Below are 19,139 nucleotides of genomic sequence, written 5' to 3' on the forward strand. Positions count from 1 at the left end.
CTCACCTTTGAGCTCAGTAAGGCATCATCCTGCCATCACGCTACCTTAAGGTCTCAAAACAACACTTATCTGGTACAATTCGTAGGTGAGTGAGTGTCAGGAAGAGGAGATGAAGAGCTAGCAGCAACCACAGCATCTGTAGGGGAACGGAGGAAACATGCATACGAACCAAACACCTCACAACTGGACGCGGTTATTGCCGAGATAAATACTAACAATAAACATTTAGTTCATTTTCTACAGAGTTGTTTATACCAATCAAGATCACTTTGCAGCACCCAACATGTAAGGCTTACTAAAGGTGAAGGGGGAGAAATGTTTTCCATATCAATGAGGTCAAGGTTTCACCCTAAATACTTAGCCTGCCTTGAGGTGAAGAGGAGATTACACTACAGTGAAAAAGTCACTCCATTTACTTTTTGGACAAAGTGAACGGCTGTTTAAGCAAAACAAACAAATTCTACATGCCACTGAAGAGAAAGAAAATTACATTATCCAGTTGGAGCAACAAGTGTAGTTGACGCAACCAAAAAGTAGCTTGAGTTGTCCCAGAGCATGGGAATGCACATCCACGTTCTTTGTGCATGTCTCAAGGGACCTGCTCTGAACGTGCCCAAGAGGTGGCACAAACTGCAGCAGGACAAAGGCTCTTGCAGTACGACTCCAGACCATCACAGTGAGTTCCAGAGACAAGACTGCGCACCTGTGACCATTTCACCGTCTTTCCCATCACGCGCTGACACCTCAAAACAAAGCCTAGAAAAGCAGGGAGCAGAGAGGTGTATATTGTTTGGAGAGGCTTCGTGTCTATTGGCATGAAACTGGACAGGGCGTTATTGTATCAGATTCACAACAGATACAGCAGAGAAACAGGCACTAGAAGAGAAAGCTGAGCTATTCTGTTACACTGCAACATACAGAAGTTGTTTGGAAATTTGTTTCTGTTAATCACTAAACACAAAAGATACACAGCATTTTCACTGAAAACATCTTTTTTCCCTCCTTATTTACTGTGCCCTGCAATCCAAGACAAGCAGGTTGCAACAACATCAGCAGGCCGCACATCGGAAATCCATAAAAAAGAAACTTTTATAACATCAGAAAATTAAGTTTGGAATTAACTGCCCCAAAGTATTAAAGCAAATAGCTAATAAAAATGTAGCAGTAACTGGAAAAACAACAGTATCTGTAGTAAAAATAGTATCTGTAGTCGAACTAGCCATACTAAAAACCTATCCACCCTCAGTTTTCTGGAATACCCACTAGAAAATTCCTGAAGGTCTGCTGCTGTTGCTTCCAAAGACAGTTTCCAGACATACTCCTATGCAGGAATGCGGCATAAGGACAGCAAGTAAATAATTCATGGCACACCAAAGATCTCGATTCAAGTGCAGGCTGCCTGGTCAAGGTCGGAGAGGAGCAATGCTGCTGCTCACTCGTTCAGCATAATGCCCAAGGACAAGCTTTGGAAAATGGAAAAATAAATGCAGTCCTTGTGCTCCACTTTCCTGCTCTGAACAGTTTGTACCTTCGTTCTTGGAAATGGTCGCCATTTCAGGGGACTTCAGTTCCCAAGTACTACAACGCTTTAGTCCTGAAAGCCAACCGTTTTTGAGAAGGAAGTGAAATGACTAACAACATAAGATCCTGCACAGAATTTCACCTTCTGTTTGCTGGCTTCTTCCATTGCTTACAGTCACTTCATGAAGTCATTTCACATTTCAGTATGTTTGCATCCTCTTTTTTTGTTCCCTCTCCTCTTAATTTATAAGGAGGGTGCCAAAAAGAAGCACCAGGTCAGGATTTGTTACTACAAAATATGATTTCTAACAAAAGCTGAACTTCAGCTTCTTACACAGACTATCTTATTCCTTGGAATGTTTTTGGTAATTTTTAGGTAATGTTCCAGGAAAAAGTGATCACATACAACTGGGAAAATATTAGTTTCATCACAAATTCCTATTTTTAGTAGAAAAAAACGCAACCTGAAATGAATTCAAGAAAACAGTAAGACGTTATGGGTGAAGGCAGAAGTTAACTGACTAAATGTTAGTAGAACTGGAACATCAGCTGGAAGTCACATCAGCTTGCACCGATTCCACCACAGCAGCAGAGCCGCGCCGCTTGAATGTCCATCTGCCTCCTGCGCAGCCAGAGGAAATTATTGCTCTGGAGGTCACACGGTTACGCCCTCACTGCACCCTGTAAAGACTTCCCAGGGAGCATTCAGCATGTCTGGCTGGGGACAGGGCAGCCCCCAGCACACTCCCTCGTCCCACCTGTCGGGCTCTGCAGGGCGCTCAGCAGCCCTCCTGCTGCTTCTGCCTCCATCGGTGTCGCAGCACTCTGTGGGGACGCGCAGGACAGGGACCATGCTGAAGCCAGCTGCCACTCCAACGTGACTTCAGCTTCAGTGGAGAGAAGCCTACAGAGACTCGAGCGCTGCGAACTCAAGAACTACGTGCGTACACATTCCTGAACGGACTGGGACAGCTGAGAGCACAGGTTTGGGAGATCAGGAGTCTGAGTTTTCAGAAAGAAGTGGGTCTACATGTAACTTATTGCTTATAATCCTTTGATGAAATGTGCTATGCAGGTGCAAAGTACTGTCATGAAGTTAAACTAAGGGGTTTTGTTTGTTTTAAAATCTAGCAATTTCTCAGCGTTTCCCTGTTTAACTAACAGACTGGTTCTTTACAAAAGTAAATATTGAGAGGAAAAAAGGACAGTTCCCCCACAATTTCAGCAAACGTGTTTCATTTTCTGTACTAAAATCTGCAATGTCTTTCAAAGAAATATCAAAACATCTAGGAGAAAGTGAAAGTGCGAAGTTGCTTCCACCTCATCTCCTTTACTCCCATGGCTATGTCATCACCAGAACTTCAAAACCTCGCTAATTCTGAAAGGCCATAGTAGCAGAAACAGTATTTGGCAGAGAATTTTGGCAGAGACTTGGTGAAGAACAGCTTCCTAATACTCAGTAGTAACCCCTACAACAAAGCTAAGGAGATAACACTTAGTTTTGTCCTCTTTAATTTTCTTTTTCTTTCAGATCAGGTGCCAACTATATTTTGCCCTTCCCATTTCTCTGATACTTCCAGTTTCATTTATTTAGACCAATGACACTTTCCAAAAGCTGGTGTACAACATCTTTATATACACTACAAATTCAGATTACCAGACTGTTGTCAGACATTGAATATATAAATAACTTTGCAAACTATTTACAGGTTTTAAACTAATCAGGTTCCAAGCAACCAACACGCTTAAGGCAAATATGACTGGCTGGCCGGCCTTTCAGATTTCTCTCCCTTCAGCCCCCCCACCCCCCAAGATGACAGGCAATAAACATGGAATTTAATTACCTCCTGCCCCCACACATTGACAGGATTTTTTGTACGGAGAGATGATCTAACTACTTACGATTTTTCCCTAAAACAAGGAAAAATGTTTAAAAATATATTTGTGTTTCTGTGTCAAGAGAATCAATAAGGTGCATACCAAAAAGTGAAGTCCCAATGTCTTACAACAACATAATTTTTGTATGCACTTGACAAAAGGTTTTGGGAATTTGGGGTAAGCATCAGTTTAAAGCTGTACAACCCTTTTTAGAACTATGCATTTATAAGCTCATTAGATGTAAAATCTAGAGAGCTCAAAGGAATTTTATGTAACAGGTGACACTGAGCAAAATAAAATGCAGCAAAGAATGGATTTTCAAAGCATATATTTAACTACACTAGAATTTCTCTCTTACACCATATTGCTGTGCAAGATACTGTTCACCAGGAAAAGGGATTCTGCACAATCTGCCAATCCTTACTGGAATAAAAATTGGCACTTAAAATAGTATCTTTTGTTACAACTTTATGTACTTAGGCGCAATCACAGTGCAATCCCTTTTGTCAATGCATGACTGAAGCAACCAAGCATATTCCGTGAAGTAGGTAGAGGTCACGTACCAAACGTGCTTAGTGCCTTCCTGTAAGTCCCAATCATCACTTTGTTCTTACTATTTTTCAATGCCCTGATTAGGTCTTTGTTTGGAAGTAATTAGCTATTGTGGTTTGAAGGATTTTGGAACAAAGCAGAGACTTTATACTGAACGCAGAGGTCATCTCCAGCAGAGACAAAAGGTAGCAAATTATCGATTAGCTTTGTATTTAGAAGCATCCCTTGGTTCACTGCTAGGATTGCTCCAGTCATCTGCTTCAGGTGTGGTCTTGTAGTGTCGCCACGCTGACTTATTAAAAACGGGAAGTCTTTCAAATGATTCACTTGAAAGGGCCTATGGGAAAACAAAAGCAACAGTAAGATATCACTTGGAGACGCCAAGAGCAAGATGATGCTCTGGGGAGTTGTTCCAATACAGAAGTGGTAACTATAGAAGTATCTTAATTATCCAAGTGTTACATGTCACAATGCTATTTTGAAAATACTTTGGCTGTGACCATTTGTTCCTGAAGCACTATATTTCAGAATAGGTTAAAATAAAGAAATAAAACTTGAGAACATTTTTTAGTGAGTAGTGCCTACACACCAAGAGGAAAAAGTTTTGGTTGGGAGCATTTTAGAGAGATTTGTTGTTAATACTTTACTTAAATATTCAACTTTCCCAATAAGCTCAGACTCAGTCAGCACACAAATCTGGAAATAATAGTTCAATCGATTAGCATGCCTTTCCCCCTTCCTCCCCCCAAGAAACACCATGCCTTTTTCCTCCACGCACACACATAGAAGATTAAATCCATCAGAAACTGAAGTTAGTGCAGGATTCCACAGCTTGTTCACTGTACGCAGCAAGGCACAGAGGTAACACTGAGTCAATGACCACTGCATGAGCTATGTGCTACACTATATTCTTTCAAATTCCCTGATGAAATTCAAGCAGTTTTAACTTAGAGCCCCTGACTCCTGAAAAAGGACAATAGGTTCAAAACTATCTAGTGCACAATGGTCAAGGACTGCATAGAAAAAAAAAAAAAAGTACTAGTCAGGAGTTAGTCAAAAAGTCTTGTTCCAGTTTTACTGCAGTCAAAACTCATAGAATCAAAAAGTATTATCCAAAAATTCTCTCTTATCACACAGTTGTTTGAAAATTCAGCATTTACATGGGTTAACAAAATGCAAAGATCCAACACAGGACTGGAAAAAAAAAAAAAAAGAATCTAAAGCAAGCCAATCAGTATTAGTGTCAATGTTAACTTTTATAAAGTTCTGTTTTTAAGATTCTGTGTAATTAATTTGGATAAAACACAAAGAAAGTAGTGATTATGAATTTGAAAACAAAGAGTGAAAAGAAAGTTCAGTTATTAAGCAGAACATCTGCCTGCTATAAACTCTCAAGTTGCACTGTCTTGCTAGCTTATAATGGGGTGAAATTCATACCTTCAAATAAATTACAGCATCTGAACCAACACCTTCCATCGAGTAGAGTTTAAGGTCACCTTGGAAGTACCTAGCATACAGACGAGAAATTGGCAAGCCATAGCCAAACCCAGCCTAGAAAAAACAAGAAAACAAACAGAAAAAAACAAACATGAGGAAAGCTTAAAAAAGTGTTACAGATCACTGTTACAGATACCTAAACACCAGATTTGCCTCGATATATTCTTCAAGCTTTCCTTTATTTCCTCAGCCTGCACTGTAAGCTGGGATCCAATGCTTTGAGCAATCTTTTTTCCTAGACAGTTTTTTTTTTAAGCTTAAGTACAGAAAAGGAGAAAATAAACAATCCTGACAAAGGTTTGTTTCTTTATCTTGTCTATTTTTTATTTTCTCAAAGAGCTAGAATATGTTGCCTCCAGTCATCAAAGCTGCAAACTGCCTATGGCTTCCTCTCTATGATTACCGTTGATGTAATACTCCATTCTTTCTTTGGCAATACCAAATTTTTGTCAGATGCCGCAGATACAGTGGAGGTCAGAAGACTACCACAGAGTAAATTAACTTCATTAACAACATACAAAGAAATACAAGACAAATAATCCTTGGTATTGTTTACCCTTTCAGCAAAGAATGTGCACCTCTTCCAACCCACTCTTGCCAGAAGAAATTATCATAAAAATAAACAAGACTCTCACTGCAGCCAAGGAGTAAGATTTCGGTCTATAGACCCTCTCTTTCAGATGGCTGGGTATGTGCTGACAATCACTGTTTGATTATTCACCTGAATCCCCCTGATTTTTTCAGGGCTATCCAAAGCAACAACAGAAGGACTCCAGACATACAAGCACCTGAAAGTAAGGATATACGAGGCAATAGAGTAACAGAGCTTTTCCAAAAAGGTGGGTTACAGGAAGAATTCAACACGTGAAGTTTCAGAAAACCAGTGAACTCATCCCACTATACTATTTCTACAAAGGCAACCTGAAAGATACAGGGAAGAGCACGGGTTCAGAGAGAGAGTAAAACATTTTAGTTGACTGATGTAATACTAGGCTTGCAATAAGTGAAAACAAAGCCCTGAACCTTAGTAACAAAGCCCCAAAATAAGACAAAGAAGGCTAAGAAGCAGGATTTCTGAGCATTGCAATATGTGCAATAGGCAAATGTGATGTCACTTTATAAGACATCCCTTGGGAGACCAGGGTGAATATTAAAGAGCTTTGTATTACAGCATCCATCACAAATTCTCCTGAGGTCAACTACCATTCCTACAGTAACTTTTGTCCTCTTTGCCGTTTTACAGAAGTCTAAATGTCGTGATCTTTAACTGATTACAGCGTTGCTCACACTGAACACGGACGGTAACAGTTCATCTGAGCAAAAGGGGAAAGTGAAACACTGAAGACAGACATTTTTTTCTACTCACAATTTTTTTTTTAATGTTTTTTTTTTTTTTTTTTAAAAAGAGTCCAAAAGCTTACTTGTATCTTTTCTGGAGACCGAAAAATAAATACGTTAACAAAACTAAAAAGCAAAGTAACTGAAAAGCAAATTGTAGATGGTACATACTGCTCAGCTCAGGTAAAGGGAAGTACCAAGCAATCCCAGAAACATATACTTCCCCCTCTGGAGAATTATACCTCCTTGAAATCCATGTCCAACTTCTGGTTTGTCTCCTGCACCTTCCAGGAAAGTGTTTTTACACTGTGTCCTGATCCACATAGCTATTTCAACTCTTCCCAAAAAAATTCTGTTTTTTTCTCTATACTGTCTTCATGTTATTTTCCAAAACAGTTAATTAGTAAGAAATACGAAAACAAAAGATGACCAATGAGTAACTGGTTAAGGCAAGCCTCAATGTATTTTGCAGAAGAGACCATCATCAAGAATCGATTGCTACACAGGTCTGTACTCGACCTAGAGGGAAGAATATAGTCAATAATGGCACACCTACCTTGAGATGAAAAAGCTTTTTAGGGCCAATTTCTCACTAAATATTATAGCATGTACTAAACAAACGGGAAATTATTAGTGTCACTAGTGTCAACAGGTTTAATTGAACCTGATTTAAGCCACACTTCTCGCACCGTAAACAAATCCTGCCAAAGGGAGAATCATTAAATTCTCTAAGAAGATCCACTTATTAAACATTACCATGTGTTCCTAATGTTTCCAGTGCGCATATAACAGCACAGATGAGCACAAGACCTGCTAGAATCAGAATGCTGCCATGGTAACAAGGTTTCTCAGCAGATTAAAAAAACATTTGCAGTAACACCGAGAAAGAACTTCCACCAATCAACAAAACAAGCCCTCTCTTACACTCCAAGTCCATAAACGTTTCATAAACGAGACGGGGGGATCATACAACAAGGGGAGGGATAGTTAGAGCAGAAAAATACATCTATTTACACTGCACTGCAATTTAGTTTATGAGTATTACCTAAGTCAAGAATGACATGTGAACACAGACCTACCTTCTAGAGCATAATTCTTAAGTGGTTTGGTCTTTGGCACTAAGCAATAAAGAAACCTTCCCTCTGCATAGACTCTGAAGATGACTCATTCACGTGAAACCTTTCTGCTGAGAGATTATTTTTAGACTGACATACAAAGTATGGAATAATTGTTTTTATAACTGGATCTGAACCACAATACATGTCAAGCCTAACTGTGAAAGCCCTTTTTTTCCTTAGTGGAAAGGTATGCCACAGACTCGCAGTTCTTGATTTTTATTTATTTTTCCCCCTATCTGAACCCCACACATAAAAGCTTAACAATTCACAATGTTCAGTCATACAGGTAGGTCCAATTCACAGAGCAAAAGCTGCCAGGCTCACAAGAGAGGACACTTTGCAGGTCTGACTACAGTGACATACAGACTGAAAAGAAAAAAAAAAGCCTGAGGATGGGGCAGAGCAGAAGAAAACTAAGTATAAATGCCACCGAATCAAAGTAAGCTGTCTGGAAGATTAGGAAATAAATACAGGAATGTATTGCTAAAGATGAATAGAAAAAATGAATATAGTGTAAATCTTAAGCTGAACATTTTACAATCAGAGTCACAAAGGCAGAGACATTTTAATAGTGAATACAACTGGCAATCAAGGTACAAGTTTATAGTAAGGACAAGTTTCAAGAAATCTTTGTAGGCTCCTACAGTAAATTGCTGATCAAAACTGAGACAGAACAAAGGCAGATTATCAATCAAGAAAGATTCCACCATTCTTGATTTTAAGAAAGAAGTTCATATTTGAATTAAGGCCTGTTCCTTATCACTGCACTTATCAGAAAGATTTTTAAAAATTATTTTATGAAAGGCATGGTATCATTTGAAGCATTTTACCAAGATATATCATAGAATGAGGAACCTTGAAGAATTAATAGCAAGTCAATGTAGATACAAAACTGGGCTCCATACATACCATGGTGACATCAAGCACTGGTGAAAACAATGCAATACACTTACACACCATGATGCTATAATCTGTGGTCTAAGACAGTACCACAAAGGTTCTACTTATAGCCTAAAAAGAAATGTGTTGCCTCTGAACCACTCTGATTTGGTTTCAACCTTCAATTCACTGTTAATTGTTTTATATCAGAATCACACATAGTCATACACCCTCTGGCACCACATTATGTTAGCTGCCTGAAGGCACTTCAACCACAGAAGTACACAAAAAAAAAAAAAAAAATCAACACTCAAGAACATGATAAATGAGAAACAGGAAAAGGAAACCTCCCAGATAACACTTTTTCTTGACATTCTTGAAGATAAAGGGCTGCATGAAAAACAAAACCAACCAAAATATTAGAAAAAATACAAAACAAAAATAAGAACAGATAAAAACATAGTATCAGTATTAACCTACTTGTTGAAAGCCAAAGGTAACAGAGGGAACAGCAGCCGTACAATTTTTATCAGAATGACCTATTTAAATTATTAGTAAACTGTTTTATTTTTTTTTTACTAATAATTTAAAGAATCATGCCCACTAAAAGAATAGACACAATCAGCACTGAAATAATTATTTTCTTAGAAGCTATGGGATTTTTTTGTTTGTTTGAAATCTGATCTCATTCGAGAGCAGCACACGAGATCTCCAACTGAACAACAATATACCAAATGTGATGATATCACATGCACATCAGGGATTTTTTTTTTTAAATGCATTTTCATGGTCCATAACTTGCACAAGAATCATTTTCAAAGTTCCATATATTGTGCATTACCAGGAGGGGTTTCTCAAGGGCTGTTGCTCAGAGCATGGCTCAGCTCTTCAATGCATTTCCTACAGTAAACTGAGATTAACAGTAATTTATGCATCAAGGAAGAGCTCTTTAGGTTATACACCTTCATGGTAATACAGCACTAAAAATCCTGTCCATTAACCTGTGAAAATATTGTGCTTATGCAGACATGCTTGTTTCCGAGAATATAATGTCAAGACAAAGAAAAACAATTTTCTGTTCCAAGGACTAAGTGGTGATAACAAGCCTCGTTTTCTCCTGATGTGTTTTACCTGTGTAGAATTGCTAACAATAAACTATTAATTCAATGGAAAATCTGATCCATTAAATTGCACTGAAAGGAAATTGACAGAGTAGTGCTCAGGGACATTTAATTATGTATTACAATTGCTTACCAAAGGCACAGCTCTCGTGGGCTCCAAACTAGGTCTGGGTGCTGTTGAGTACATGTAATTAAACAATCTGTCTATTTTCCTTAAAGGTACACCTCCACCTTGATCACTTATCTAAGGAATAAAAAGTTAGTTTTAAACATCATGTTCTGAAAAAAAATGCAAAACACATTGAAATTAACTAAATGACTTTAGAAATATTAATGAATATGAAACAAATATTAGAAGTCATGCAGTACTTAATTTGACTTTTCAAATTACAAGTCACATTATTCTAAGCCTAACAGTTAGTAAGTTGCACATGAACTTAATCTTTAGGCACTTACCTTAATAGATAGATCTTCTTTCCCCAGAGTGACTAAGGTTTTGATCGATGGATAGCCTTCTCTCTTACCTTCATGCAACTCTACAGTAGCTCTCATTGAATTCTGAAGTTAAAAGAAAAAAAGTCTTTAGTTCTAACTTTACCATATGTGCTTTTTGTGAGTTTCCACTGGCAGTCCATCACACATTAACATAACTTATTGCTAGAATTTACTGGTTTCACACTGTTTCATGACTTGTACCAAAGCATAAACAAGCAGTATACTAATTCTCATCTGTTCTGCTCAAGAAGTGGTGTTACAAATAGCAAAAGAGGAAGATCTAAATGAACATACTTGACTAGTGCCAGCAATCAAAACCAAAATACCATTTTTTCCTAAAAATTCTCTGACCAAGTGTAATTTTTTTCTGGAATTCTATTCAATTGCACCACCTAGAGACCACCTGTCTGATTCCAAAGATACAGTAGCCCTCATGTTCTGTGTTCACTGTTGTTCCAGTGATTCACAAAACACAAAACCAAGACAAAGCATGCCATTTAGATTATTCAGACATATGCACTGCTCTTAAGCAGAAGGCACATGCAATAATGAAGCAAGCTTGTAGAAACTGTAAGATAATACATCATCATTGCAAAGACTATTATGAGTTAGTTTAAATTAATCAGCTTCAAAAGGCCAAAAGGAGAAGAGGGAAAACTCAGATTTATTTATTTTTTTTAATTATATAAGGGCATAAGAGGATTGTGAACTTGATATTCATCAAAGCTTCAAACTCTTCACTGGGATAAAAATAAGAAAGGAAAACTGAAATAACACTTCAGAACTGTCACTGAAAAGAATCTCAATTTCAACAGTAACACAAGTTCACGAACCCTTTCCAAATATTAACAAGTACAACCTACCTTGAATAATTCAAATAACATATGAAACAAATGAGATGGTACGTAGACTACTTGAATAGGCTTGTTTGGAGCTTTAGCTGGAAAAAAAAAAAAGATTTTTTTTTTCAAACGGTATCTTGAAGCATTTTTACTTATAGGATTAACATGAAGCTATAGAAAAAGAGCAGTATGTATGCATGTTTTCGTTTTCCAAGTGCAAAATATGATCCATTAAAAAATCAGTTACTGCTAATCATCTAAATGATACATTCTAATGATTTTTTAAGACAATGTCAGCAGACTTTTAGATATAAAACTAGACTAAGAAGGGGTTATTCAGTACTAAACGTGGTATTTATGACAGCTTTCCCACTTGTGTAGGATTTTTTTTTTTTTCTAAACACATGCTATATTTAAACATTTGCTGGACAAGTCTTAAAAGTGAAAAAAAAAATCACTGTTTAAATATTCTAAAAAATAAACATTTTCCCTTAATTAAAGCATTGAAAATACATTTTGAAAGTCTGAGTACCATACATTTAAAATTATGTTTTGGAACAAGAAAATTATGATAATTTATTATTTTGTTTACTGTGCTAGTGCTTCAGCAGAGGTGTGTAGCATGGCACAGCTCTGGACACCGGTGCTAGCTGACTGCCAGGAATTAATATAGCTGCACTTAATATGTTCCAGGACAGTTTTCATGCTCAAGATGCAGTCATCCCTGAACATTCAATTATCTACTGACTTAAATTATACAGTCATAGCCTGTCAGACTCAGCAGCAGTTCACATTGAAGAGAAAGCTCTAAACCCATGCTTCTGAAGTTGCAGGTGGATATCAACATGAATGCACAGAGTCAAGTTCATCCTGTTTTGGCACAGAGGGCTGATGATAATACCAGATACTACTTTAACAGACAGATAGGAGGGTATGCAAAGTCTTCTAATTTCCAAAAGATCAGGTAAAAACCCTTTGGAAAAGGAGAAAATCCAAATAATGTTCTGCTTAATTAGTTGTAAGGCAACTTGCAGCCTTATTAATATTAATTTCGTTTGAGTCCATACTCCAATTCTCTTATACCTCACCAAATTCAAGGTTCTATTTTTTTCAAATTCAAAATTTTGAGTACTTTCTGTTTCTGAGACTTTTACAAATCCTTGCCTTCTGATGAAGTTTGGAAACATCTTCTGTTTGGACTGCTGTCCAAACTTTGTGAGATGATTACTCAAGACTTTTTTTTTTTTTAAACAGAAAAAAAAAAAAAGGGGACTGAGAGTAGAATTTATGAGGGTATTTAAAAATGAAGTAAGTTTGAGCTCCATTAAAAGATGAGGAGGCAGGCCTGTTTCTTTCCCAGCCACAAGGATTCTCAAATGCCTTTGTTTTCCTTAAAGTGCTAGTGAATTTAGCAGATAGCATTCTGTATAAATATCATTGTGATGAACTAAAATCCAGGTGTCTACAGGGACACATAAGGACAAGAAAAGTAGCTGCATATAGGACTGCAGAGTTCAAATTATAGCCTACAATTAATTACCAAAACTGTGAACCATGGATATTAGACATGCTTTTTCTTAATTACATCACTTAAATGAGTTTCACAATTACCATTGAATTCTTCAACTTCCAGATCAGGTGCCACCATATAGTATTGTTCACACAACATCTTAGCTGTTTCATAAGCATCTACAAAATGAGAGAACAGAACACCAACTTATGAAAAGCCAGCTAAAAAAGACTAGCAAAGTTTATCCCATATCTGAAGACTACAAGCAGAACGCTAATTTTAACCTGTTTGCAAGCATGAAACTGGTATCCATTCTAATCTCTTTTTATCTATAGATTCACTGCCAATTTGTCAAGAAAGAGCAAATTCTATTTAAAGCTCTGAAAAAAAAAAAAACAAAAAACACACAAAACAAAACATGAAATTACTAGAGGCAAGCTATTTTTCCATCTCTGCTCAGGGCTTAAAACGAGGAAGGATCTAAACCTAGGCAGACCACAATACCTACTTATTTATCATGTCCTATTCACAACTTAATACTTGTTCTCTCCTAATCAAACAAAGAAAATATGACATTGCAACCACAATTTATTTTTTTCAACCACGATACAGTTTACAACACTTGACTTTTCATTGTCATCTCAGGGAGAATCTGAAGTCTTTAAGATTACTCGTTCTCTCCTACCGAACCACAACAAAGAGCTTACCCATAGTCCATATCAACCTTTACGTACTGACAAAAATACAGCAAGAAAGTTGAAGTTATCTTTTGTTTGAAAAATTTTTAGTTTTTCTAAATATTTACTGGTATCTCCTTTGCAAAAACACCTCAGAAATAAGCAACACATGTTAGCCTAAGAAGGAACTACAAACTCAACTACATGCAACTACACTGTTTAAGTTACCTTAATGAAAATAGTTTAAAGTAATGATTTTTTTCCCCTCATAATTAGGGTTGGCTAGGAACAAGCACATGAACAGACGGTGCAATCCCGTAGACAAAGAGAAATTTGCTAAGATACTGTAGCAGATCCATTTGATCCAGCCCTAGAAATTACCTTCTTCCTCCTGCTCGAAGTGATGCTACAAAAATTAAGTCACCACCAAGACTCACAGCAATGCAACAAGCACAATGAAAGCAAAATCACTAGCCCCCAGAAAGGACTGCTTGTTTATGTTTAATTGTTCTACTTCAAGATGTGCTGCCTACAGATGTAATCTATATTTGTACCCTGTTAACTAGAAAGAATTTATACCAGTTATTCTGACATCTGCGAGGCTGGACGTATCAAACACAGGTGACACAGATGCTGCTTGAGCTTTAGTAAAATGGAGCTAATCGATGCTGGGAATGTTCTTGATCAAGTCCCCAGAACGTTTCAAAGTCATCTGTCCAACAGGAATCATCTGTATCAAGATAGCCAACTTCAAAGACCTTCTCTAAAAGAGCCCTGTCATTGGCACAATAAAACGTGCCCTAGTAAAAAAGACTAAAATCCTATTTAATATCCAAGCTCTGCAGGAAACCTCAGCCTGGGATGTGCATAACTTAGGAAAAAATGCGGGAATATCTACACCTACACAAAATTATAATATCTCAGAACTTCTGATGGCCCTGGGAATAATCCTGTTGTGCTTTAGCTAAAAGGGGCATGAGGAGCACTGCCACAGTCTTGACTCAGTCATCAAAAGTTGAAGACAGGCATGCAGCTGTTACGACCGTATGGTTGTCTACGTGGAGAAAAGATATATTAGCATGTTTCAAAGACTTTCCACATCAAAAGTGGATATCGGATGTGGATCAAAGTGGTAGAAGTCAGATTCCTTGTTGTAGAGAAAAACACCAAGGCCTCTGAAAAGCATGCCAATAATAGGGTGGTAATAAATGAAAGAGACCTCAATATACAGATGTAGAGCAGACACAGCCACTATACAAAACTTAAGAGAATTAAGATTCTGAAAAAATTCTACCTAGCCTCCCTAAGCTGAACAAATATAAGACTCGCCCATTTTCACAAAGCAGCCACCCTTGCAATGAAGGGCAAGGCACTATCACTTCACGATCCAGTGAAGTATCCACTCATGAGGGAAAAAACAGTGTCAGAGTGCAGTCTCAAATTTACCCTTCTTCTCTGCCTTTGGCAGAAGCCTAGGACTTTTAGTTAAAAGAAACTGTGCCAAAAGGTTCAAGGCACACCTCATGTCATGGCTGGAGGTAAGCAGCAACAGGATTGAAGGATCTATCAGTACATCTGAAAACCCAGCTCAAGTAAAAAGCCGGGAATTGCTCTCAGCTCAAACAAATCTTACTGTAGGACAGTCAGTGGGATACCGAGACCTACCTCAGGCAGTCAGAGGCGCAACACTCGGTGAAGCTGCTTGAAGTAAGAAGTGGTTGTTTAAATCATTTCTTTCATGTTCAAAGATCTTACAGAGTTTGTAGCTGCCACATAGGGTGCCAACACCTTAACTCTAACAAATTGCTTCAAATACCACCTATGCACCAGAACATGTTGGAGCTAGCACAGGATACAGAATGTAAATTAACCGCTCCATCACCTTGAAGATGGCCTCACTTACACTGACTATGGGCAGGCTCTGCCTTTAAGAACATTTGGTTTATTTGAAACAACACTGGATACTGTTTATGATGTCCTCATTTTGTTAAAGGATATTTCACTAGATACAGATGATGATTTCAGCCACTAGCTTGAAAACTGGACTGAGCACTTTCTGATGCTGCACACTCCTCTGTTCACAGCAGACAGCAGCTATGAATTTCATGATCAAAACAGATCCGAAGATTGCTATTAGAAGGAACATTTAAATAAATAAGCCTGTAACATACAATGTCAAGGTCAAAGAGTAGTAAGATCAATCAACAGAAAATAGAGCTGCTGAAAAAAGCCACCTTGGAGCCAAAGAGCTAGAAGCCAAGAAGCCATGCTAACAGTAAAAAGCATCTACATTACAAAGCAAGCTATTGTGCAAGCCAAATTCTAACAAAGTTTTCCCTTTCAGCTGAAAGCTGACAAAAAGTGAAGGCGAAAAACACATTCTTCCTCTTTTGTAACTGCATAAATAGCAACGAAGGGGAGAAGGAAGAATCCACTCCTACAGCAAAAGCTGTATTTGTAAATACACCCAGAGTGTGAACCTTCAATAAGCCAGTTCTTGAAGGGGACAGCATCGCCTCATGCATATTTACTAACATTCAGAAAGCTTATAAGCATAACAACCAGCAAACAAAACACCACATGAGACTATGACAGATCATTCAGGTACAGCCATCACATACACGTCTTCTGTACAAGAGAGAATAGGCTGTGATGTGGTAAGATACACGAGGTTAATAACTGTAATATCCATATATAGCTGAGGACATTTTATTAAACGCCTTACTAAATAAATCAGAAAATGGCATGTACATGTATTCTCAAATTTCTTTAGTACTGGTATTAAGGAAAAACAGTAGTACCTTAGAACCTGTTCCTAAATATTTTTAGGGAAAACGGCACCTATGTTTTAATAAAACATTTAGGCATTTAATCTGTTATTTGTCTCCCTAGTTCTACTAACAGATCAGAAGTTTCAACATTCTTAACTACAAAGACATTAGAAATTCTGAATAAGCCATGGCTTTATTGTAAGCAACTGCAGAGCTTCTATTTCTTGGTGTTTCTTTTTCTTTCGGTTACTGTTTTAAGTGTATTGAATCAATAAAAATCACCTTCAGTCTTAGGAATCTGAATAATACATTTATGTATATTCTAAATTGTGAATTTTTTAATCAACAAAAAATATGAACCCGGTCTCCTTACCTTTAACCACCTCTGCCACATTACAATTAGGGTCAATACTTCCAATATGTTTGGGGTGAGCTGGATTAATGTCTCCTCCAAAAAGAAGTGCTAAAAGGAAAAACAAATGGCAGTGACTTGTCTGTTTCACTTGAGGCAGCACAGAAAGTTTAAATCTGGTAATATCTTGACCTTACTGAATAGCACATCATTTTTACAAAAGATATGCCTGCAAATTGTCAGAATCCTTGTTTAGGAAAACTCTCGGCTGTATGCTCTCCACTCTGTCTTTTGCACAGGGTCTGGCACTCACCAGATCCTTCACTGAGATTTTAGTTCTCAAAGATGCAGAAAGATTTCACACTTCTTTTTTTTCAGAAGTGATTTTCTGCTGCTTTAGCACTTAAGCAGATAAGAAACAGAGGCAGTATGAGGTAAGCAAAAGACAGAATATGAAAGCTTTATCTATTCCAGTAATGATGAGCTAATACATTGGCACACTGCACATTGCAGAACCACACAGGAGACTGTGCCAATAATGAAACAAAGTGCAAGCTATATAACCTGTTTCCAAACTCTACTTTTCAATTGTCTTTCTCAGTGCTTCAAGATTAATTTTTAGCATCACAGATAGATCACTAACATTGGTTATCACAGGGAACTTCTACTAAATTAAGCATCTACAAGCTTTTTAAAAAGTTTCAACCACGGGACAGTGTATTTCAGTTCAATGAAGTAAATTTATACTTCAGAACTAATGCATGTGATGCTCACACTTGGCCTCGAAATTCTATTACGATGAAGCTTTTATTATTGTTGTAACTCTTACAACTCTAAGAGAGCCTTTACACTATTTATTCATCATTTGTCTGCCCAGTTACAAGAATAAACTCTATTTATTTCACTGCATGCTTTGGCACATGAAAGCTACTTGTACACAGACAGCATGGCATTTGCTAGTCTCATAAAAGGTTATTGGAAAGACACACAACTTGTAAAACACCTTAGTGCATTACTGCACTTTTGCTCCCCATTACCTGTAGTGGACCCATATTCTAATAGCCCACAAAAGCAGAATACTGGGCAGACAATGAAGCTTTAGTGCTAAAAGGTACAAGATACACTAAGAGATCAAGATTGATCTTAACTTTACATAGATCACTTTCTGCATGGCTGCACATAACGGTTACTAGGAGCTGTGCAAGTAACTCCTTTCATTCTGTAATATGAATATGAAAAGGTTTATTAGTAACACCATAAAGCAATGACATAGAACTCAATGGCAGAGAATGACTAATTCAAGTATTTATTCTTAAATCGAAAATAGGGAGTAGAGGGAGACAAGGATTATAATTTAAACCTTTAGTTAGAAGTACTCAACTAGTATTAGTTAAAAAGGCAAGGAAGCCTAGATAACTTGCTGAAAAATTAAGCAAAAAGACACACACAGTATTCTTGCATCCTCACATTTGATTATGAAATAAATGCCAACTCTACAAGCTATGCTGAGAGAATTCTGAGCAGAAAAATACGGCTACTCCACTGTCTAAAAATACTTCATGTAACACTATGCAAGCTGTCTCTGACAACAAGATTAAAAAGTGACAGCCACGCTAACAAAGCCTGACAATTCTGGAAGAAAGCATACTGGTGGTTTGGATTCATTTCTGACAGCTGTGCAGTACCATATTAACCTGCTGCCAGTATGTTTTTACCATAATTAGCACAGAATATTAAGAATTAGTCATGAGTACTAAAAATACTACAACAAAGCTACAGTTTCTTCAGGTTTACAAGCAACAAGCTCTTGAAGATGAAATAAGCAATTACTTACTGTGTTGGTTAATAAGCATACGGAAAGAGATGCGGTTGGTGTAGAATCTATCTAGAAAATACTGGATGTTACTGCTAACAAATGGATCAAAGCCATATTTTTCCTTGTATTCAATCACCCCTTGAGCCATGGTTGGAACCACATCATTGTGTCTGTTCCTGACTTTAATTAAAACATCTAAAAAGCTAGAGGAAACAAAATTAAAAACAGATTGTTAAAGGTATAATTAAACTCAATCTCTCGCTTCTGTTTTCAACTCTCCACACCATAACCATTTTATCTATTTGCCATCCCACCCAGTAAATAAAGAAGTCATACCTAAACAAGCTTATTTAAAGAGAAACATTAGGTCACAAGGGTCTGTGAAATATTTAAGGTCTCAATTTGAATCATTCCCTCCCGAAACATCCCTTTAGATTAAATCCCTTTGCTATTAACTGAGAACAAGAGATTCCCTTTTTATATGCACCACAGTAACTCTCATTCTCTGTAACTAACAGTAGCTGGCAGACTGGAGAGGTAACTCAGAAAATAGCACCCTACTGCCCCCATAGAATTTCCTGACAAGTATTATAATTCATAATTTCTTCCCAAAATTCACTCTGTGCAGTGTAATTTTTGAATGCATTTCTTTACCTGACATCTATTCTGAAGTTTGAGTGCCGGGATAGGTAATTATCATCTGTGTGCCTTCTGTTCAGTTTCCTTTTTACACCACTGGATGGCAGAACACATACAACGGTGCTCTGACAGA

At 37.4% G+C, this 19,139-nt stretch overlaps 1 protein-coding gene across 1 annotated transcript in view; it reads right to left on the reverse strand.

The window, feature by feature from the left end:
* Nucleotides 1-3,046: 3,046 nt before the first annotated feature.
* The window catches only part of PDK3 (pyruvate dehydrogenase kinase 3), a 53,133-nt gene continuing 37,040 nt past the window's right edge, over nucleotides 3,047-19,139 (reverse strand). Inside the window, exons 4-11 of the mRNA XM_032181995.1 lie at nucleotides 18,386-18,570; nucleotides 16,573-16,662; nucleotides 12,853-12,930; nucleotides 11,263-11,339; nucleotides 10,361-10,462; nucleotides 10,038-10,148; nucleotides 5,389-5,502; nucleotides 3,047-4,288 (exon numbers count right to left, since the gene is read on the reverse strand). Coding sequence (XP_032037886.1) covers nucleotides 4,145-4,288; nucleotides 5,389-5,502; nucleotides 10,038-10,148; nucleotides 10,361-10,462; nucleotides 11,263-11,339; nucleotides 12,853-12,930; nucleotides 16,573-16,662; nucleotides 18,386-18,570 — 901 coding nt within the window. The 3' untranslated portion in view covers nucleotides 3,047-4,144. The remainder of the gene's footprint in view (nucleotides 4,289-5,388; nucleotides 5,503-10,037; nucleotides 10,149-10,360; nucleotides 10,463-11,262; nucleotides 11,340-12,852; nucleotides 12,931-16,572; nucleotides 16,663-18,385; nucleotides 18,571-19,139) is intronic.

This window comes from Aythya fuligula, chromosome 1 (genome assembly GCF_009819795.1).
Source record: "Aythya fuligula isolate bAytFul2 chromosome 1, bAytFul2.pri, whole genome shotgun sequence".
Taxonomy (NCBI): Eukaryota; Metazoa; Chordata; class Aves; order Anseriformes; family Anatidae; genus Aythya; species Aythya fuligula.